The sequence below is a fragment of the Tachypleus tridentatus genome, chromosome 8 (assembly GCF_004210375.1).
Source record: "Tachypleus tridentatus isolate NWPU-2018 chromosome 8, ASM421037v1, whole genome shotgun sequence".
NCBI lineage: Eukaryota > Metazoa > Arthropoda > Merostomata > Xiphosura > Limulidae > Tachypleus > Tachypleus tridentatus.
Window position 1 is genome coordinate 61,180,981 of NC_134832.1, and position 23,875 is coordinate 61,204,855.

Sequence of the window (23,875 nt, forward strand, 5' to 3'; positions counted from 1 at the left end):
TGTAAATAGTTTGGCATGCTAATAGCTTCATAAGATTAACACAGTGTGTTGAAGAATACTTATAGAAATGAGGTTTTTTTCCCAGTTTATTTTTCCATTGTTCTGAATAACTTGAGTTTGTTTTATTTGTCTGCCAGCTTGGCTTTTGTTGATACTAACTCGCTATGAATGGTATGCTGTTTGTGTAGGATTTGTTTTAACAATTAGTAGTTTCTTGTGTCATATATTTTTTGTTTACAGTTATCTGTTAGCTAAATGTTGTATGATATTTGCACTGCATTACTTTGTGATGTAATATGCATGTAAGAATATATTGATGATAATATTCAACATGGTTGACTTTATTACACCTTTGTAATTTTGTCTTTTTTACACACAAGATTTGCCTTAAGCTTGAGTGTCCAAAAATAGCTTAAGAGTAGAGGTTATGTTTGAATTTTGATTGTTTAAGATATGAATATATGTGGTATTGGAAGTAGCATGTTCAAAGTAAACTGTGCTCATGTACTGCATAATTAACTTACAAGTTTATAACTCTATTAAAATATGATAGGATTTTAATTACAACAAATAATAAAACTGCTTATTTTATGAGGACATGCAACTTTTAATACATATAAAATTCAGTGCCAAGTAACTTGTGTGATATGTCCGTAGCATTCTATATCTTATTGTATTTAGGGTTTGACATATATCATAATAACTTTGAACTTAATGATTAAATGTACTTGCATTTGTTCTGTGTGTCATCCAGTATTTATCTATTATTTTAAATGATTAATTCTTATCAGTGGATTGTATAAAATTCAACATTTCTGAGCCTTTGTCAAAGTTTCCTTATCCTTATTATCTTGCCTTAAGTACTTTCAGTTATTTTTATACAAGGTAAACAAGTTAAATCTGAAGGGTTTCTCTTTCATGTTCCTTTACTTTGTTTTTAAATTCTGTTATTGTTGAAACCCAGACTTTATGTTCTATATCTCATTTCCTGCATGTTCTCAAGCAACGATGATGTTTTACTGAAACAGAAAAAGTTTCCATATGTTTTCCCTCCATTAAAATGTGTATTATCATGCATTTGTAATGGACATTCTTCTCAATATTGTTGGTAGTATAAATAAGCACATACTAATATTTATGTAGGCTTGTTTTGCACCTTAAAAATTATTTTGTAAATGCTAAGGATGTGTTGATGTTTATACATGAAGTATTAAAACACAAAGTATTCATTTTTTTTCATCAGCAACTAAAATGTGTGACATTTACACAGTACTTTTATATTTATTCTAACTAATAAATTTCAAACAGTTTTAGAAGGTGGTGTAATTTGTTGTCCATATTTACATCAGTTACAGTTTATTGTAACTGGCATCACCATGGTTGATACATCTTAAAGTGAACTATACTTTAAAATGGAAGTGCACATTCAAAAGCCTTCCACCATGAGCAGATAATTCTGATGAGCTGTAGTCTTGGAAGTAGAAATTTGTGCAAGAAGGAAGTTTTTGTTTTTTATTTACCAACTTCAAATTTGTATTTCATTGTGTTTAAAGAAAATATGAAATGTGAAATAAACTACATGTGAATGTGGAAAGTTATGTTTGTCTTTTGAAAATAAGATAGTAACAAATTAATATTAAATTGGTAATATTACTACCAAAGGTTTACAAAAAAAGAAAGTGTTCCTTTTTATTTTGAAGAGAAAGAATGGTTTGAAAATTCTGTTAAACAGAGTATATGTTAACAAGTTCTTAGTTTTCAAAATCTCATCAAAATATGTATATGTAATACTGTGTTATTAGCAGTTAATCTGACACCAAAGCATACATATCTTTGCTCATTGTAGCACTTGAACCAAAGATAACTGAATATTATATATTGATATTGTGTAGTTTTGAATGTTTACTGCCATTTTCTGAATTTTCTTACATAATATCCTACTAAAAGTACATTTGTACTTTGTTTTGTTGTTGTATTTTCATTCTTTCACGTTTGTTAGTAACTGCTAAGGAAATGAGTATTGTGTGCACGACCATAATAGCTTACAGTTACAAGTAAACTTGCATAATGCTCTGGGATTTTCACAATAGGGTAAATTTTTAAAGATACCGATATTTTTAACCATTCTTTCTTTTATTGATTAAACATAGATATTTAAAAGTGTCGATTGATGTTTTCAGGAGGAAACATATTTTGCTTTGTAATTCTGGTGCATATCTTGTTCAATAGCATTAATCACTGATTATCACATTCACAGTTTTGTTAAGAATATGTTTAGTAGAAGTGTGTTAATATAGTAATAAATAACATTTAGATTGTGCACCTCAAATTCACTGTGACTGTACTATTATCTATGAACATTCCACCTACTGTGTTTACATATCTGTCTGTTTCATAAGGTTGACTGTATAGTGTTTGTGTAATGAAAAGTAATAAACATTTTTTTTATTGAATGTGATTATTTCATCAACTTCAGTACTGTAAACTGATTAGTGTTCTAAGACATGATTTTATTATTCTGTATGGAAAATAAACTCATCTAAACCTGAATTTTTAAATTTGTATATTATAGACTGTTTTCAGTAAAATATATGTTTCACTATGGCACATAACATTGATACTTCAAGTAAATGATGCAGGAGGGGCATTTTATTTTTTTAGAATTAGCCATTCTCAAATACCTGTTTTTTTTTAAGCAGTGTATGTAGTAATGTAAATGTATTGGTGTGTTGAGTCAATGATTCTTCTACAGTAGGTGTCTGTGACTTTTTGGCAATGATTTCAATAATAAACAAACAGCACACATTCCATTTGTCTTTAGAATAATGTATATATTTTCAAAACAAGTTAAATGTACTTAAACACTATCTTGTTCTCTTCTTGCCAAAAGTCCACTTAAGCCAATTCAGTTGACAAGCTGAACTATTTTTATTGCAATAATATCCCTGTGTAAATCACTTGTGATGTTGCATGAGTTGCTGCAGTTGAATCCTGCACTTCCAATAATCATCTGCCTTTTGTCAAAATCCACACAGAGGGGTTCAATTAGTTAAGAACACCCTTTTAGGAGACAAATTATTCTCCTGGTCTTCTTCACACTGTTAATTTCACTCTAATATATTAACCATTAGGCTATTCATTCCCACAATGTTTGAATTTGCATTTTCTAACTTTTCTGATCCAACATCTCTAACATGAATATTTAATGTAGCTATTTATGTCTTTCACTTGGGCCTTCTAGAAATCTCCATAGCCTATATTTCAAACACAATATTCAATAACCTCATCACTAATGAATTACAAATACAAAATTAATGAATTAATAATAATAAAACTAAACAGTCTTTTATATATGACAATAAGACACTTTAAGGGAATTTTTTTTAACACTTGTGTACAAAGACTGTTTTTAGCTTATCTGCAAAGTCTACACATACATTCTGCTCCAACATTTGCAGTCCCCTCAATGGCTTCAATGTGCATCTTGTAGTTCTGGAGGTATAATGCCCACCTCATGTTCCTCACATTGTCGATTTTGCATGTATGAATATATTCAAGTGATAGATAATCTGTCTGGATGAGGCAGGTATGATAGCCAAACAATCTCATTAAATCACAGAGAAGTTCTTCCTACTTAACAGATTGTTTATATATATATTACTCTAAACAGTCTGTCTTCATGATTTTGGAAGAGAACTGCCCCAATTCCAATATCTGAAGCATTAACCTAAGCAGTGAATGCTTTGTTGATGTGTGATATTCTAAGAATTGACAAACTTATCAATTATGTTTATTAATTTCTGGAATGCCACCTCCTGTAGTTGTTCCAACTTCACCTTGTTGGGCAAGCCTTTGTTAGACAAGTCAGTCAGTGGCACAGTAACTTCAACATAGTCAAGATGTATTTTACTGTATTATCCTGCTAACCCAGGAACGACATGACTTGCTGCTTAGTCATCAGAGTTGATATGTCTTGTGTATGAACTACCTTTTCCATTGTTATCTGTCAGACTCTCACCTTGTGTCCAAGAAACTCCACAGAATATCCAATGTAGCACTTAGATTGTCTGATGGTAAGACCTGCTGCCCTTGCTTGATAGAACAGCTCTCTAAATTTTTTTATGTGGTATTTTATCATGCAGTGTGTGTCTGAATATCATCCACATTGTACTTGATGTTGGTGGTGTTACACAACATCCATCTCATCATACAGTTCAATGTTGTTGCTGAGTTGCCTAACTCAAATGGCATCCACTTAAATTGGTAACATCCATCTGGTATCACAAATGCTGTCTTTCTTTTTTAGATGCCATCTCCATTAGAATCTGCCAATAACCTTTACTGAGGTTGACTTTTGAAAATAACCTAGTCCCATCTAGTTTTGCCTTGATAGCCTCTTGGTTGTGCATAAGTTCAGAGTAGAATTTCATTACAAAGTTCACTTTTTTTTTAAGTTATGCAGAAGTAGTTTGATCCACCCCTCTTCTTTATAATTACAAGTGATGAACAGAAGGCTGGAAATGAAGGCTCATTGATTCCAACTTCTTACATTGTCTGAACTTCCTGCTTTATCAGGTCTCTCCCTGGTTGTGATGTCAATCTTGTGTGGGCCTGATATGGCCAGTTGGATAGTGCACTTGACTCGAATCCCCATCACACCAAACATGTTTGCCCTTTCAGCTGTAAGGGGATTATAATGTTACAATTAATCCCATTATTCATTGGTAAAATAGTTCAGTAGTTGGCATTGTATGGTGATGACCAGCTGCTTCCCTTCTAATCTTGCATTGCTAAATTAGGGATGGTTTGCAGAGATAGCTTTTGTGTAACTTTGCGTGAAATTCAAAAACTGAACAAATAAATTTATTATGAGAAGGAAGGGAGCTACTTTTCTCCTCCTGATGCCTAGGGCCCAAGTAACCTCTAATCTGTCATTCATTTATGGTATGTTACTAGTTGCTGACTGATTGCCTTCCCTCTGGTCAGTAGTTCAAAGGTAGGACTGGTGACATATAGACTGAGTGAAGTGATAATTTTAGATCCCCTTGATTTCCCTTAGAGTAACCTGTAGAAACCACAAAAACAGGTGTATATATATATATATATATATATATATATATATATATATATATATATATATATACACACATATCTAGTTAGAACTTTGGGTGCGAACTTTATTAGTTTGTGAATCACAAGATTTTTGTATTTAAATCTACCTGGTTATGCAGAAATATCATAACGTAACAAAGGTGTATTCTCCAATACATCCAAAGGTATTTGCAGGAAAAACTAATTTCCAAACGAGCATCAGATAAGTTTGATTTAACAGCGAGATTGAACAGGAAATCTGTGAAGTAATCTCCATTTGAAAACTTCATTGAGATTTCATCTTGTGCGAGAAAATAAAAAGATTGAACTGAGTTGAAAAAATAAAATATTCACTTATTACAAACAGTGCACATGACGAAAGGCTACTCTCATGTCAACGAGAAGTGTATAACTGTTGAGCTGCCACCGCCATACTGTATCACTATCAGTGGCGGCGCCAAGAGGGGTTTGAGCCCCCCCCCCTCCCAATATTGTTACCTACATAAAATATGGAAAACACAATCGTCGTTGTTCCTTAACAATTAACATCAAAGAGACATAGATCTGTAGAACTCAACGTCTTCATTAAGACGGAAGTATGTGTCATGCGTCCCATAGCAACGTATTGAATGCACTGAAACCATGCGCTGTATTGCTGCTCTCTGTGTAATGCCATTCTGTCTTTAGCTTTAACGAAGATTAGACAACCACGTTGATTTCAAGTTACAACAGATCATCAGGGATTTTACTTGATAAATCAAAGGTTTCACAAGTATTTACCCATTAATTTAATTTATCTTTTATTGAAAAGTAAAACATAGCATGCATGTATAAGTGTATTGTGTATAGGTCAAAACTATGAAGCATTTAGTCGGTGTTGTGTTCTCTGTGGGATCATTTTGCATTGTGTATCAGCCATCCAAAATTTGCTGCCAATCACCAGAACAGGAGCATTTTTTTTTTAAGTAATATTGGCTATAAACATAACATGATGAAAGATAGTTAGCCTTTATTTCTTTATTATTATGTGGAATTTAGGTGAGCTTCCTTTTTTACACATACACATATTTTCATAAACAAATTATTTCTAATTTGTAATAATGAATTATCAATCAGAGTATGAATTTACAATGAAAACTGCATTGAAAACGCAGTTCAAAATAGCACACCTTTTTGAAATGTACCTTGGTATTTACATTATTATAATTTACCATCTATACTTCATATTAATGGCATTTTGGAAGCCACTTCACAGTTTACCTCAGTTCCCCCAACGAAAATATCCTGATGCCGCACTGATCGCTATTTCTATTTATAGCATCTTTTCTGAAGTTATTCCTGAGAAGACAGCACGTGACGCCTTTGATGATATATTTAATTTCGCGAATAACCAAGCTTAAAGTTTTATTAGTTAAGGAAATACATTGAAAAGTTGAAAGATTTATCTAAGGACTAATAACGTAGAATATATATATGACATCACAGTAGTTTTACATAAATACAAACTGTTTGATTTGAGCATAAGCTACACAATTAGTTAATTACACTTTGTTCAAGGTAATAAACCCCGGATTTTAGCGTTGTAACTCTGCAAACATGCTACTGACCCTCTAACGTACACAAATTCATAAGTTGCAATTTAATATGGTAATTATTAATTGTTTAACTGATACTCGAATGTGAAAAATTAAGATGAATTAAATGAATAATTTCGTGCCTTTTAAAGTTACGAAAATATAGATATCTTCATTTAATAATAACTAATCGTTCGAGATAAAATAATTAATTTATACAATATCATTTACCAAAACCTGTTGTGTGACAGAATTTTAGTAATAATTATCAGAGCAATATTCTCTTTCAATTAGCCAAATAGTACTTAATTACTGGGGAGTGTGATAGGGAGGAAATATTGTTAGCTGAGTATGTAAAAGCTATTTCATCTTTAACAAGTGAAAACTTATGCAGTTTAAAATGCAATTGTAGAAATATTTTTAAAGCCTTCAACTTGTTTTACCATGATTAAGAAATTACTTGAATCAATAAACAAAATGTTTACCTCACTTAAAGTATTGTTTTCACTTTTTGGTCTTTTTATCCTAGGAAGGGACTCAATATCCTTGAAACATTAAATTGGAATACCTACAAAAATAATATTTTATTTTAAAATAAATTACCCTAAAGAATAAAGAATCTATGAACATCAGTGTCTATGTTTTAATACATTTTTCGAAGAGGAATTAAACAAATTTATCCAGATTATTATGATATATAACACCTTACAGTAGAAAAACGTGAAGGATTGATCAGTAATTTATATGATATCACACAGCAGTAACAGTGATAAAAATTTTCACACATCTTTTTTCGGGGGAGGGGGAGAATACTACAAGTTTCAAATAAAAATAAGCACATTAGTTTCTCTACCACACGTGACTGCCGATAAAATATTTCTCTTAATACCAGAGATCGTAAAGTCAACTATGAATATGACTCCCGAAGTATATTTGTTTTGTTTTGAATTTCGTGCATAGCTACTCAAGGGCTATCTACCCTAGCCGTCCCTAATTTAGCAGTGTAAGACCGGAAGGAAGGCAGCTAGTCATCACCACCCACCGCCAACTCTTGGGCTACTCTTTTACCAACGAAGAGTGAGATTGACTGAACCTTATAACGACCCCACAGCTAAAAGGACGAGCATGTTTGGTGAGATGGAAATTCTAACCCGCGACCCTCAGATTACGAGTCGAACGCCTTATCTGGCCATGCTGGGTCCATGAAGTATATAAACAGTAATATAAAAGTCATTATAATCACAACTTTAATGCTAAATTTGCAAATCCGTATGAACAAGTGATTAAATATACTGAAGCTTTGTGATTTCTTCCAAAATTTCACTTTACTGAGATGTATTTGCTCTTATAAAAACATAAATTCTAAATTATTCGCGTTTTATTTTGAAATAATTTATATTTCGTCTGATGCCAAAAAATGACAAAAACTAATAAACTTAGAAAAAAAACGATTTACTTATGTAAATCACTGAATATTTTTAAGTCTAAGAACAATTATTCTATTTTCTTATAAAATATATAATATATTTTATTTCTCATATTCTGAAGAATTGAATTGTACGTCATGATGGCACTGTTGTGACGTGGGATCTGACAGGATGGACGTGAATTTGTTGGTTTGTAATTTTTGTTGTTGGTATTTAATATAAGATGTGTTAAGCAGTTAATTGATCTACAAGTAAAATTATAAAACAGCTTTCCGAATGTATAAAGTTATTTTAATTTTTTAGTTTTAAAGTAAAATTTGATTTAACAGTACCCAGTTTTGCACGTTAAATTTATGTGCAATTGCTAGTGCGTATTAACTGCCATTGAACTTAAAATGTTAGTGTAAAACTTTTATTAAAACTTATCCGGAGACTTGTAAGTTACGTTTTTATCGGTCTCATGCATAAATGACTTTATGATATTATCAACCAACTGTCGTAATTATTTTGAGGAGTTAAGATTGATACCATTTTCACTGGTACAGCGTGTAAATAACACTTTACAGCTCAAGTTTCTCTGTAACTTCTTATAATATTAGTGCTAACTTGTGTGTTTTGAAAGTTTAGAATCTACAGTGACAGGTTTTTAGAAATTAACTTCAAAGATTACTTGACAGTAATAAAGATTATTACATTAAATCAAGAGGTATTTATTATTCATACAGTTACTTATTTTGTGATATAACTGTTGTTAATTATCTGGGCAAAACTTTTTTACACAATGTAAGCTAATTAGAAATAAAGTAAATGTTATTTTAGTTTTTATGCATAGAAGTAATGTTATGGATCAGATTAATTCATTGGTTTGTTTGCAAAATGGCTAAAACTTAACACTGAAATAGTGTGTTTATTTTGGGTTTGATTAAAGTACTTTAAAAGAGATGTTGAGAAGGTTTAGAGAAGAAATACCAAAATGAGTCCAGGTTTGAAGGTTTATTTACATGATTTTCATTGGAGGAGGACTTGAGAAACATGAAAGAAAATTATAAGACCTAAATTAATCTCTAAGAAGGACAATCTTACAACTTTAAACTAAAAATAAACATAGTAATGAGTATAATTAATTAATTAAATGTAATTTATGTTTCTTCACTGTTAATTTTGTACCACAAATTGGGTGATATCTCATGAAATTTAGATTAGTTGTAAATTAATTTACTGACATAATAGTACAAAACAATTTCTACAATAAAAGTATAGTAATAAGACTAGATATATTAAACATTTTAGCCAGTAATGTTTATCAAAGTAACTTTTAAAGGAAAAAAGTATGGAACACACAAGTGTTAATTGTTAACTGTTGTCAAAGATTTAATATTTTTGATAGTTTGGATAGGGTAATAAATACTAGTTATACAAATGACTTTGTGAGCATTAAATGATTTGCTCAATTATTTAGGTTTGAGTAAAATCATCAAAGGAGTGGTTATGTTGCAACTTTCTTTTATTTTCATCAAAGATAAAACTGAAAATATGTTCTGTGATGTAGAGACTTAATTTGTTCCTTATTGACTGCACCCTCTGTTGTGGAGTGAAATTTTATCTACTCGTATCTCATTTGTACAGCTTGGCAACTAAAAACCTATAGTTAGGCCTCTCATGTTAGTGAAGTATATACAGTATTTATGGGTTTTTTGAGTCCATCTTAACTCGCTAAGTAATAGCCTAAATTAACTGAGTTGTGGTAATAATACTGTTGCATTGCACCATATTTTATTATTTAATATTACACATTGGACTCAAAAATCCTTAAAAAAGCACCAAAGGAATGTTTTTAGTGCCCAGCACAAGCCAACAAACAAGTTTTGCTATGATACTTTGTTTTCAAAATTAATTCAGTGTAGAAGGGTTTGTTCTACATTTAAATATTTCTGAGATGAATTTGAATTAAACTCTTATTGTCCATATTATGTTATTCCATTCTATTATGAATTCAACATTCTTTTTGCTACAATTTATTTGAAGCAAAATTTTACAAAATGACATGATCTTTCTAAAACGTTTGTTTATTTGCTATTTATTTTAATTTTTTGATTTAGTAAAGTCTTCATGGTATTAGGTGAATGTTAGCACTACCATTCACTCAGCTGTAGTATGTATAACACTATGTTATGGCATGACTTCTGTAGTATAGTTGAATTAATAGCTGGTAATACTGTTAGTTGTATTTACTAGTATGTAAGAGAGATTCTTAAGGTTTGAATTTATTAATTATGTCTGCTTTGTAATTTTATCATTTGTGCATCTTTGGAGTATAATCATTTGTTTATATAAACTACTCATTATAAGTTCTGTTATAATTATCTTAATTAAATTAATTGCAGAATTCACATCTGACAGTTTATTGAACCATAAGCTTATGTAGAAGATTGTATTTGAATATGTCAATTGGCAAGATATATGACAACCATAACTGCTGTAAAGTTATCATACAAGTGTATGAAAGCAACATTTTGACTTTGCTTAGCATGATACTGCCTTAAATTTGTTTTTGGGAAGGGGTAGGTAACAACCATTTCTAATACTATATTCATATACTTAGATCCCCATTGCACTAAACATGCTCACCCTTTCAGTAGTAATGGCATTATAATGTGATGGTCAATCCCACTATTCATTGGAAAGAAGAAACAGCAAGAGTTGGTGGTGGGTGGTGATGACTAGCTGCCTTCCCTCTAGTCTTACACTGTTAAATTAGGGACAGCTAGAGCAGATAGCCTTCATGTAGCTTTGTGCAAAATTCAAAACAAACCAAACCACTTAGATCATAAAGATATGATTAGATCAAGAAATTAGAATTTACAAAATGGAGATATTTCTTGTACTTAGAAGCTTTAGTAAACATGTGAATTTGGGGAAACGTAGAGTGCAGAACCATCCAGAGGAAGACCTACAACAAGTTGTTCATTAATTGTGGAAAAAATGTATATATATATCTTGTAGCAGGTAAGAATCTATAAACACAAAATGTTAGTGACAAAAGTTGCTCCAAGCAGCAGTATGCAACACCAGTCAAGAAGAATCTCCATCAGAAAAAGTGACACAAGTTATTTTTACAACATATCTGTTCAACCATCACAAACCTCAAGCAGTTAGAGAGTGAAATGGCAGTAGTATATTGACACAATCAATAATAATCTGCATCAGAAAAAGTGACATAAGTTATTTTACAACATATCTGTTCAACCATCACAAACCTCAAGCAGTTAGAGAGTGAAATGACAGTAGTATATTAACACAATCAATAATAATCTCCATCAGAAAAAGTGACACAAGTTATCTTTACATCATATCTCTTGATGACGAGAAACCCACTTGAGGTAAAAATGCATCTCGGAATGGGTGGTATTGGTATTAACACTTTATCTAATAGACCAGAGAACAATGTTTTGACTTTTCTAGGTCATCTTCAGGTTAACAGAGATGTAGAAAGTTCTTTATATTTGTAATTTACTGTTGTAAGGAAACGGTGACAGAGCATTGGTATAATTATCTGTAAAGGTATCTAAATATCTAATGTTATTTTGTTTTAGTGTTTTTAACATTGTTCAGTTTTTGTTGTTAGATCTGCGTTATTGCAAACACATATGTTCATTAGTACATGTAAAATTAAAATAATTTGTATTGGCATGATATGTATTTAATCTAACCTAATTCATTCAAGTTGGCTGAATTATGTATTATTATTATTATAGGTTTAATATTCTTGTATATCTCATTAAGTACTTCTAGTCTGTCTCTTTTATAGAATTGACGTTACTATTCTATAAAATACTTTTTATTTGTACTCTTATGTAATTCACCTTTTTCAGAGATTCCCAATAATAAAACTTTGGAATTTATTACTTAATGAAAGAAAAAGTCAAATATTTGGAATTCTGATGTTTTCTTTTGCTCTTATTTTTGTTCCATAGTTATTTGGCATCTATGGATCTAACAAGATATGGTCTAATAATCTTAAGTATCAGAAAAAAAAATTATAAATGATGCTTAAAACATTTTAAAAGCTTAATGGATTTTTATCAGAAATGAGATTCAGGTGATGTTGGTAATCAAAAAAATTTTGTTTATTTTACTTTTTTTTGTATGATCTATAGAAGAGCAGTGTGTAATGTGTTCACATTATTCATTCTTTTCATTCAAAAATGTTTTGACAAGATAACTGTGTTTGTACTAAAGTGCATTATTTCTTTGTGTTAACCAAAATCATTAATCTGGTTTGGATAACTTTTTAAAAAATATCTCGACATGTTTATGTAACTGCTCTTTTTCAATGAGTTTAAAAGCTTGTCTCAACAAATTATTTGTTGTGAATATGAGCATTTTTAAGAACTGTTTAATTGTATTTGTTTTCTTTAAAAAGGAACCAACACTGTACACTGTGAAGGCCATTGCCATTTTGGACAATGATGGAAATAGAATTTTGGCAAAGGTAAGAAAGAGTCTATTACAGATTATTGTAATTTGTGCATTTTTTTTTTTTGTATTGTTATGTAAAAATATATTCCTGATCAGATTTTATGTAGAGAACTGACTTCATGAACTTAAGTTTCTCAGTTTTATTTCTTGTCTCTATAGATATCTATGTTAAAATCTTCTTATTGTAATGGACGTAAAGTGTCTGTCAGTATCTATGTATCTAACCAAAACTCCTGCACTGTCAATTGACTTGCACCACAAACAAAAATACATACAAAATTTCACACTTTAAGTATTCAAAATTCAGACAATTAGAGAACTGTAGTATGTGCAATGACCATTTGTTTATAACAGAATATAGTTTTAGAGTCCCATAGAGTTCCCATTAAGAACTGTTCAAAGCTGTTTGCTTTCTGTCATAATACATTCTCACAACTTAACAGCAAACTAAAATGTCAAATATATTTTGTGTGAATATTTCTATATAAAACTATAACCAATGAAATGTGAATTGAATATTTTATTCTTTAAAATTACTTATAACCAATTAAATGTACTAGTTAACCCTATCTGTTGTAGACTGGTTTTCACTTTTATTTGAAGCAGTGAATGGGGATTTGTGAATATTGGCAGTAATCGGGTGAATTGAGAAGTAATGTGTGCATGTGGTAACCTGCTAACAAGTATTTAATCATAAAATATTAATTTTAATCAAGAAATTAGCAGAAAAAAAACTGTTTCATTCAACTAAATATAAAGTACTTAATAACATAAAGCACATGACTTTGGAAAATATGCAAAAGTGACAAAGTATTTATGATACGCTTTGATTTTACAATAGTTATATCACTTTGTAACAAAGAATTTTAGGTTTTTCTGTTGTGATAAAAACTGGTATGTTCAGAAGACATAATTTTGTTTGCTGTGTTATGTCATTTAACCTTTTTCATTTCCTTGAAAGTTAATAAACTTGTCTCCCATAATGAATTATTTTTTTTCACTGAAACTTGTATATTTAACTACTTGAAATATTACTTTGCAAAAAAAGTGAAGACTGGCTTATACAATGCTCTTAAATGTCATGCAGGTCATATTTTCCACAAACATAGGACTTTGTAAACAGGATAGTGTTTCTACTACCATTGCACATTTTAGTAATGTATTTAGTTTGGTTCCACAGTCAATGTTTTTGTGATAAATTTCAGGCAATAAACATGTCCATTTGTGATGTGATGGATTGAAACAGGGTTAATATAATCTTTACTTGTACATAATTTTTTGTGACTCATAGGTCCTTTTACCTAATTCTTTTTTTAAGAATTGAAAATGAAAATTGTACATTTCACAAATTCATTTTTTATTCATAACCTTGGTTTCTTCATGATGTATTTGTAAAATGTACAGTTGTCTTATTTTTCCTCAATTTTGTAATTGTGAAGTTTCACAAAGTACCAACAGCTTCAAGTATCAGTATCAGTTGTATCCTCTTTTTCTGGCTGTCTTAGCCTAAGTTTACTCTTGTCCATCTTGTTATATTCATGGTACATCCCTCCTTCTCATGTGCACTTGTTAGTTTTATTGTAAATATAATAAGATCCCCAGTGAAAGAAGTAGGGTTTAATTTCCAGGTACTGAGCTTTCTTCTCTCCTACTCTGTCTGCTTGGAGTATGTTTGTGGTAAGTTTGTTTAATTAACTGTTTGAAATTTAAGCCTTGATGTAATTATGTTGCTGATAGAAAGTTAAACATTCTGCTTAGTATGTTTGTGGTAAGGTTTAGTTAACTATTTGTAATTCCAACCTTAATGTTTTTGTTTTTATTATTTTTCTTTTTTTTTATTTCTTGTCTAACTGTCATGGCACGATGTTTTTAAACAAGTGTTGCTGAAAACGTTTTTGATCTGCTTCTTTCTTTGTTGGACTTTTTCTTTTCCTTTTAACATGTGATTGGTATTTATGTGGCATGTTATTGCAAAATATTTAATTTGAATACAGTTTTAGAGAACATTTGTCAGTTTTTATGTATTCAACTTTTCTTTGAAAAAGGACACTGTGAGAAGATAGAAATATGTTTTTCACTCTCATTCATTCTTTTATCTTATCTGTTATTTAGAATGTTTTAACACATATATTCACTTGTATAGATATGCTTTGTCAACTTAAACTGAGATATTTTACTTTTCAATGTCTTCCTTGAGTGGTAGTGTCTCCTTTGAGAACCCTATGGCTGAAGAAAGTTGGTAATTGGTCTTACAATACTGTTGATGATGATTTCAAAGATAAATATATTCAACATCTCATTGCTTTTGAAATTTGCTTCCTACATGTGCATATAGAAGATAGTGCTTCCTCTGTGTTTACAAGTTTCTAATACCCTCACTTCCAGACTCTTAGGCCAGTGATTGCTATCTTTCAAAGAAGATTTTTTTGTTGTTGTCTAAAACCAAAACACTTCTAACCTAAAAAATTGAAAAAAAAAATCCCTGGTGGGACAACTGTGGGTCTTCATATTTACAATGTTAAAAATCAGAAGTTCGTTTCCCTTGGTGATTTGAGGGCTGCCTATATTACACTTTTATTCAAATGTTCTAAGTCCTTTGACAACATTTTCTATACTCTGAACTTGTCATATTTCATTGAGCTCATCCATAAAGAGATTTTACCAAATTCTTGTCATTGTGTTGCTGGTAGGAAGTTAAACATTCTGCTTGAGAGTTTAATTATTTATAGTTTAAGCCTTTATGTAATTGTTTTCATTTCAGTATTATGACAACACTTTTCCCACTGTCAAAGAACAGAAGGCATTTGAAAAGAATCTTTTCAACAAGACACACAGAGCTAATGGTAATTTTGTTGTTTGAGACTTGTTACATAGATATTTATAGTTAAGAAACAAAGTTGTGGAACGTTCACTGTGTGAATTTGTTTTTCATTCTAAGTATTAAACTTCTTAACTATTCATTGTGTTAATATTTAAGTTAATGAGTTTAAATGTTGGAATAAAAGAAACAGTACATTATGTAATGAATATCCAACTTTGTCCATATATCTAATTTTAAGCAAGGTTTTAATGTTATTGAATTAATTTTTTAAAGTTTACTGTCACAGAAGTTAATGAGTTTGCTACTTGTGGTTAGAGTATCACAGTATGTCAGAAAAAATTATTAGGATGTGTAGTTGAAATAAGTTAGTTTCCTAATAATTATTTTAACAGTTTTATCCAGTATTTAACTGCAAAAGCAGTAGAGGTTCCACTTGTACATGAGAGTATTTCCTTTCACAAAAAGAAAGCAGGTAATAGCTCTATCTTTTAAAAATGTAAATGAATAATATGCCAAAGTATCAAAAATATGAAAAGAACAATAAAGATATTACTTACCTAATGAACCATTCAAATGTTGTAAACATTCTGCTTTTAACAGTACCTTGGATTAACGATACTTCTGGGTGTTTTTTCTCAAAATTAAAAAACAAATATAAATAAGTTTGTCAGTTACAGATCAACTAAATATTTGTAACATTTCATTTAGTTTTGAACTACTGTTTGACAACAGATACTTTCTTGGCATTACAAATGTTAGTGATGGTTGTTATTATGCTGTGAAGTTTAAATGGTTATTTATCGTCATTATGTTACTTATCATCCTTAACCCAGTTAGTAATAACCTTTTTGAAATAATTGATTAACTAAATAACCATTATTCTATATGCATTCTATTGCTATTGTCAGGGGGGAGTGCCGAGAAGGACTGTTTTACGATATGATGAAATTACGGTAAAGAGTAAAGAAGCTGTTAATTTCTCGACAATATGAATAATCTTATTGAACTACTATTTTATTAATATATGTCAATAAGTATATCAAATTATAGATTATAATCCTAATTTTAATATTATATATTAGAAAATTTATTAATTTAAAAGTATATATTTTTAAACATCCTAAATATTTATTTTTGTTTTTCACGTGATATGTTAAATGCAGCATTTGTTTGAATAAGGTGTTTGTGATAACCAAATACATAGTATGTAGTTTCTTACAAATTAGTTACTCAAATTACTAATATTAAAATGCTAGTTTAAAGAGTACCTTGTACCTTCTGTGTTTTGTAAGATAATAATAAACATTTGCTTACATAAACTTACTTCTCCCTGTGATGTTTGTAAAATGAATCAAAACCATTATTTCATGGTAGAATGGAAGTGATAAGGTAATACATTGTGGAGCTCAAAAAATCATTTTATAAACCCAAACACAGCTTAGTTACTAAGCCTGATAAATTAGTGGAATTCTGTAGTAATGATATAGTAATGTGATTTTTTGTTATTTCAAACTGTATATATTTGATATAAATATTTTATTCTGCAGCAAACAACCTCAAAGTTTGTAACTAATAGAGATAATTTTCTATACATTTGTATTTATTGTTTTATGTTTTAAGGAAAGTAACTGAAATTTAAAAACTTGTTTATAAATGGTAATAACATATATACACATGTATTGTAACCAAAATGTCCCTATATTTTATAAAATACTGATTAATTAGAACATGACCATGACAGGTCGCTTTGTAAAGGTCAGTTTTATATTCTCGGATATGGTAACGTGAGTGCATATGTACCACATCATTCAACTTCTTTAGTGGGAGTCAGACACTGTTGTAAAGTCAGTAACGTAAAATGATAAATTTTTATATATGTATATAATATTATGGAATTTAGGCTAAACATTTGTGGTTTCATGTAATAATATGTAGTCATTCTAGAATGAAAAAAACAATTTATATTCCTAGTTTTTATGATAGTTATGACTGGTCAAATCAATTAAACCCATACAGAGATGTAATAATGGAAATAACTGATACAATATGAAGATTTTTCTTTAGAAAACAAACAAAAAACCTTTGAATTATCTCAAGGTTATTAGAGATTTTGCATGTGAAATGTGGCAATTTTCTGATGCATAAAACTATTTTTAATCTTAAAATAAAATTAATTTGCAGGTTGGGTAGTCAACATTAAAAAAAAAAAATGCCCAAGCAAGTAATTAATTTAAATTATTAAACCTTAATTTATGAATCTGATATTTTGTCTATAATTGCTTTGTAATATTTACTGATAATTTCTAAAATCTTGAGATGGATATAAATGTTTAAACATTACACAGTTACTGTTTTATTATTACTTAGGAGGATATGGGGTGCATGGAATCCACTCACCCATGGTAAAAGTGTTAAAACAACAAACTGTTTAAAATATTGAAAAATTAAAATTCACTATTGAATAACTTAATAAAGAGTTAACTTATTCGAAACTAAGTGATGCAATGTTAATGACAGTTTGATAAAAGAGTTAATCTATTTCAAACTAAGTGGTGCAACGTTAATGGTTTTTTGGGTAAATAAAACCTTCATATGATTTATAATAAAATCTCATCACAAAAGATTAGTGCTTTTAAATGTTTGCTTGTTTATGTATTTTCTGTAAGAGGGATTTATTTTGTGATACAACTTTTCTTGACTTTCTCAAGTGATTCTACCCCTTGTTCCACCCTAACAGAAGTGCACCATTATCAGAGGTTTTGGGTACATTCATTAAAAATCTCTGGAGGCCATTCTCAATTAATGTTAACCCTAAAACAGTGGCGATCATCAACTGATGCTTCTACCTACAACATTTCTGCTGTTTAAGGGTTAAAATAGATTTATTATTTTTCATTATTTGAACATGAAGTAAGCTAAAACCAAAAAAATATTAATAGGTATAAAGATCTCTAATACGTAATAAAATTATTTAATTTTGTCAGTTCAGCAATAAATTAAAAATGAAAAGCTTTTCATTGGTGTTGTGTTTGATATTATACTGAGAAAGAATGTAAAAGATATAAAATGGTAAACCTTGGGCTTAGATCATTACAAGTTAAAAATATGTGCAAATGTACACATGTGCAGAGTAAGTGTCATATGTAATGTTCATAAAGTAGTCTGGCCCAGCATGACTAGGTGGTTAGGATGCTCAATTCGTAATTCAAGGGATGCAGGTTTGAATCCCCATCATACCAAACATTCTTGCCCTTTCACCCATGGGGACATTATAATTTGACTGTCAAATCCAATATTTCATGGTAAAAGAGTAGTCTAAGAATTGGCAGTGGGTGATTATGACTAGCTGCTTTCCCTCCAGTCTTACACTCCTAAATTAGGGATGGCTAGAGCAGATAGTACTCATGTAACTGCACAAAATTCAAAAAACAATTATTTAGTCTTTTTTCAATTTATATTTTTTGAGAATAGCTGAGATCATTATGCTGGATGGAATGACCAGTATCTATAGAAGCAACGTTGACCTCTATTTTTATGTGATGGGAAGTAGCCATGAGAATGAGGTGAGAAATTGGTCTTCGTAGCTTTTTGTTTTGTTTTTTTCCATTTACTTTAATGTTTAGCCTAGATTTGAATAGAAATAAAGGTTGTGTTTAAAATGTATTTTATTATTGAATTTTGAAAAGCTTTCTGAGGATAAGTGGAAATATGAGTTTCAGTGTACAGTAGTAAAATACTGGAATAATTCACTTAAATAAAAATGGTGATGGAAATATGAGTTTCAGTGTACAGTAGTAAAATACTGGAGTATGGAATAATTCACTTAAATAAAAATGGTGATGGAAATATGAGTTTCAGTGTACAGTAGTAAAATACTGGAGTATGGAATAATTCACTTAAATAAAAATGGTGATGGAAATATGAGTTTCAGTGTACAGTAGTAAAATACTGGAATAATTCACTTAAATAAAAATGGTGATGGAAATATGAGTTTCAGTGTACAGTAGTAAAATACTGGAATAATTCACTTAAATAAAAATGGTGATGGAAATATGAGTTTCAGTGTACAGTAGTAAAATACTGGAATAATTCACTTAAATAAAAATGGTGAGCTTTCTAGAAAAAATAAACTCCAGTTTCCATGTACAATCATCTTCTTGGTAGAAGATTGAACACTGGATTGGCCAACTAATTCTACTCGGAGTACTTGTTAATTTCACTCTGCACTGTGAATAATTGAAGCTGGAACATTATGTTGAATGGACAAAGTTTTCTGGAGATTGTTATTTTCATGTTGAATGAACAAAGTTTTCTGGAGATTGTTATTTTCATGTTGTATGAACAAAGTTTTCTGGAGATTGTCATTTTTAGTTACTGTAGTTATTTTATATGCTTGAAAATATACACAATTTTTTTAACATTATTTAATAAAATTAATGTAGGCTTATCTAATTTTGTGGTAGTGTTAAAAAATAATATGGGAAGTTTGTTGTGTCATATGATTGTTAGTGTAAAATTGCTTGTTCTGTAACATTGATGCTAAGTTTAAAATATGAGATATTACATTACAGTGTAGTGATGCCATCTTTAAATATCTACTCTAATAATGTAAACATGTGTTATTAAGGTATAAAGTTTATCAATATAACCAGTATCTACTGTGATAACTACTCTTATAAAAGTTTACATGGAGTATTAACACTTACATATACTGTACAAATTAAAAATGAAGTAAAGTTTTCTGCACTGAAATCATTTTTGAAGAGAATTTTTAAGCAATAATAAAATAACTCAACACTCCAAGTGCATAATTAAATTTAGGATTGGTTCTCAAAGTGTCAGTTAGCCACTTAAAAATAAAATTTATAATTTAAACTTTGTTTCTTTTTCAATAACAAAATGCACTTGTTGCATTTTTTCTTGATCATATACACTTGTGTATGAGTCAGGAAATTCAAAGATGTACAAGTATCCTAATTGTTGCACTGTGAGGAAAAGTTTTTGTGACACCATAAGGTAAATCCTTTCATCCTACCAAACAGCTATAAATGTCAAATCATATAAATCTGATTATTGCATCCAAAGGGTTAATATAGGATGGTACATATGTGTGCCTATCTTAACAATTCAGTACAGTTAAGAACTCTATTTTACAAATGTGTTTATTTACTTACTGCTGCATTGTCTTTTGGTCCTAATTTTTAGTGCATTCAACTGTGAAAAAAAAAAACTACTGTATGTTAATGTTCCATTTCTCTACATTGTGTTTTTATGGTTTTATATGATAATTTGAGATATATTAAGGTGGAGTATGTGTTTTGGGGTGGTTGTATAGTCAGTGTTTTAGAAATATTTCTTAAATTTATTTATGAAACTGTCTTTATTAAAATGGAAAATATGAAAGGATAAACTTGCTTCTCTTGTGGTACAACTATTTTTAATTGAATAATAGATAAATGGTGAAATTTCAATCGAAATTTATTTTAATATCAACAAAATTATTTGTGGAAAAGTTTATTTTAAATGTATTCTCGTCTTGTTTTCTGTTTTGATGCATATTGTATGCATCAGTTATTTTTGTGTAATGAAAAAAAAAAGAAATGAACCTTTTTTTCTGTAGCTTATACTAAGCAGTGTCCTTAATTGCTTGTATGATGCTGTTGGACAAATTTTACGCAAAAATGTGGAAAAAAAAACACTTCTGGAAAATTTGGACATCATCATGTTGGCCATTGATGAAATATGTGATGGAGGGTAAAATTTCTTTAATTTTTATATAGTACAGAGTGTTTCGATACTAACAACTTGGAACCTATTCTTGTATCATTACTCAAGGAATTATGAAAAATTGTGATTAATAATTTATTTATTGGTCTCAAAGCATTTTTTGTGTTTCTCAAAGTTATAAACACTAAAAAAAGAAACAATTATTTGAAACTCAGTTTTTTAACTCTATTGTTCTAATAGAGATTTATTACCCACATAGCTCATTTATTTCTAGTTTAATATTTGAAATATCTTGTTATTATAAAGTAAAAGAAAGAATATATTAATGGTTTTATTGGAAGATGTGTTAACAGTTTGTACTTTATAGGTACGTGAACACATTTGTTCAGGTTAAATGTATCTTAATGAAGTCCGTTAATTGTAGCAGTAAAGTTTTGATCTTCATGTGGTTCGTAAACAGTGAATACTTTTCTTTGAAAGTTAGTTTTATTAATATTGTTGGTTATAATGGTCAAAATTCTTATTATAATTCATTTTTACACTTATAAAGATTATTTTGCACTTTAATGTTGTGTATGAATTTGGGATAATGACTGAAATTGTTCTTAATAACAAGGCTACCAAACTAATGATCTGGTGCAATCTAATCATTTATAGGTTTCAGTTTTCTTATGTATTTATTTATAATATAAAGTATTGTACATTCAGTTTGCTCCCCAGTGGTTTAAAATTGTACACCCTTTCTAATTATATAATTGTTTCAAGAGTATTTTAATCCTATATCTGGATCATCAGCTGTAAGATTTGATACAGATTAGCATGTAATAGATTTTGACTAGGCTATAATAGTATAATGAAATTCCTCTGTCCTGCATTTCAACAACACATAAGACCAACTAATTACTAGTACTGCTTTCTTAATGGATTTTTGTCTCTGTTTTTCTTCACAGTATCATACTTGAAGGAGATCCATCAGCTGTTGTACAAAAAGTAGCTTTAAGAACAGATGACATTCCATTAGGAGAACAGACAGTTGCACAGGTAAGTTACATCCTGATCATTTTGTAAGTTAATTATTTACAAATGTTATATTTGTACTTCACAACAGTAATAGTTATAATTGCATTATTAATAGTTTTTGTTTTGATTTGATTAAAATTAACGTTGCAATTCTTGTACAGGGCTAAAGGTAAACATATTTTCTAAATAATAGTTGTTTTACAGTAATAACTTAGCAGTCACTGAGGATCGGCTTTTGTTCGTTTTTGAAGTAAAAGTTAAAAGAGACTTGCTTTTGCTTATTACAGTTACCAGTGCAACTTGTTTCTTAGCAGTATCGTTTAAACAGATTTTGCACAAAACTGTACAATATAGCAGTGATAACCTGTAGAATCCAAGTATCATAGCTTAGAATTAATATGTTTTCAGGAAATACTGGTATTTCAGTATTATATACTTTTTTAGTATATAAAAAAGTATGTGTGATGACTTAATCAAGGCATCTTGTTTCAAACTTGTATCTTTTGTAAAATTTGTCAAAAGTAAAACTAAAGCAGCTGTTAATCAGAATTCAGAAGTTTATATTTATCTTTTATATATTGCAGCCATTAATACTATGTATTTAGTTTCATGATTTTTACTATCCCCCCCCCAAATGTTTTTTTCTTTTTTTCAGATATATTGACTTTTTAAAATATTTTCACACTACTATATCTTATAAATCTTAATTTATAAACTCTAATTTATTTTGGCTCTTACAGGTACTACAATCAGCAAAAGAACAGCTGAAATGGTCTCTTCTGAAATAGCTCCATCATAAACATAGTTCTTTGTAATTAATATAGCACACACATTACTTTGGTTTAAGAAACTTGTAATTTTCTTTGTTGTATTCAAGGAAGTCAAATAAACGTATTGTAAAAACATTGTTCACCAGAGTAAATAAAGACTTACTCATCTTCTTTTTTTAATGTTATGACAAATTTTTCCATGTCCAGAGTTTACATTTTGGCAAACAAGTGATTTTTGGAGAAGCAAGAAAAATAAAATTAAAATGTATCTTTCCAGCAACATTTTTTACTGTTTTTATAAAAGGCTTTAAAAAGTTAGTTTTGCAGAGGAGAACTACACATGGTAATCATGTGTATTTAAACGTGAGGGGTTCAGAAACTGCATAATAGACGTTTAGATAATGAAATAATGAAAACTTTGCATAATTGGAGCATTTCAATTCATTTGCAGTTTAACTTACAAGTATATCTAACTTTTCAAACTTAAAAAACTAAAATTGTTTTTGTGATGGACTTTTATCTTGTAGTTTGACAATTAATTCATGTTCTTAAGTAGTCCTAGTTTGTGCTTTTAATGTATTATTCTAAGCATGGCCAATTTTATTTTTCATTAAAAATAAATGAAGAACTACAAGATAATTTTGATGATGTTGATACTGCTGGGTACTTTCAAGTGTGGGTGAGTTGAAAACGTGTCAGTCAGTCCCGTTCAAAAAGTTCTAAGTAGTTTGAAATTATGGACTGCTGTACCTAAACTAAGTCTCTTCTTACCATTTTGCTCATGTGCCAATAAGATGTCATTCATGTTACATTCAGATCCAACTGATTTGTAGCTGTCATATATTTAGGGCAGGAAATAGTTTACTACTATAAATGTGAAGCAAAAAAATGTAAAATATAAAAATGATTAATCTCGTTTATCTTGAATTTTAAAAACTTTTTTTCATTGTCTGTTATATTAGTTTT

The 23,875-nt window shown here is 29.6% G+C and overlaps 1 protein-coding gene across 1 annotated transcript; it reads left to right on the forward strand.

Annotated features, from left to right (window-relative positions):
* The first annotated feature begins 8,199 nt into the window (after nt 1–8,199).
* On the forward strand, nt 8,200–23,065 carry LOC143222490 (coatomer subunit zeta-1-like). The gene is made up of 7 exons (XM_076449093.1): nt 8,200–8,281; nt 12,516–12,584; nt 15,333–15,414; nt 18,864–18,955; nt 21,013–21,146; nt 22,070–22,160; nt 22,880–23,065. The coding sequence occupies exons 1-7, from the start codon at nt 8,264–8,266 to the stop codon at nt 22,925–22,927; spliced, it is 534 nt and encodes a 177-aa protein (XP_076305208.1). The 5' UTR covers nt 8,200–8,263; the 3' UTR covers nt 22,928–23,065.
* The last annotated feature ends 810 nt before the right edge of the window (nt 23,066–23,875 follow it).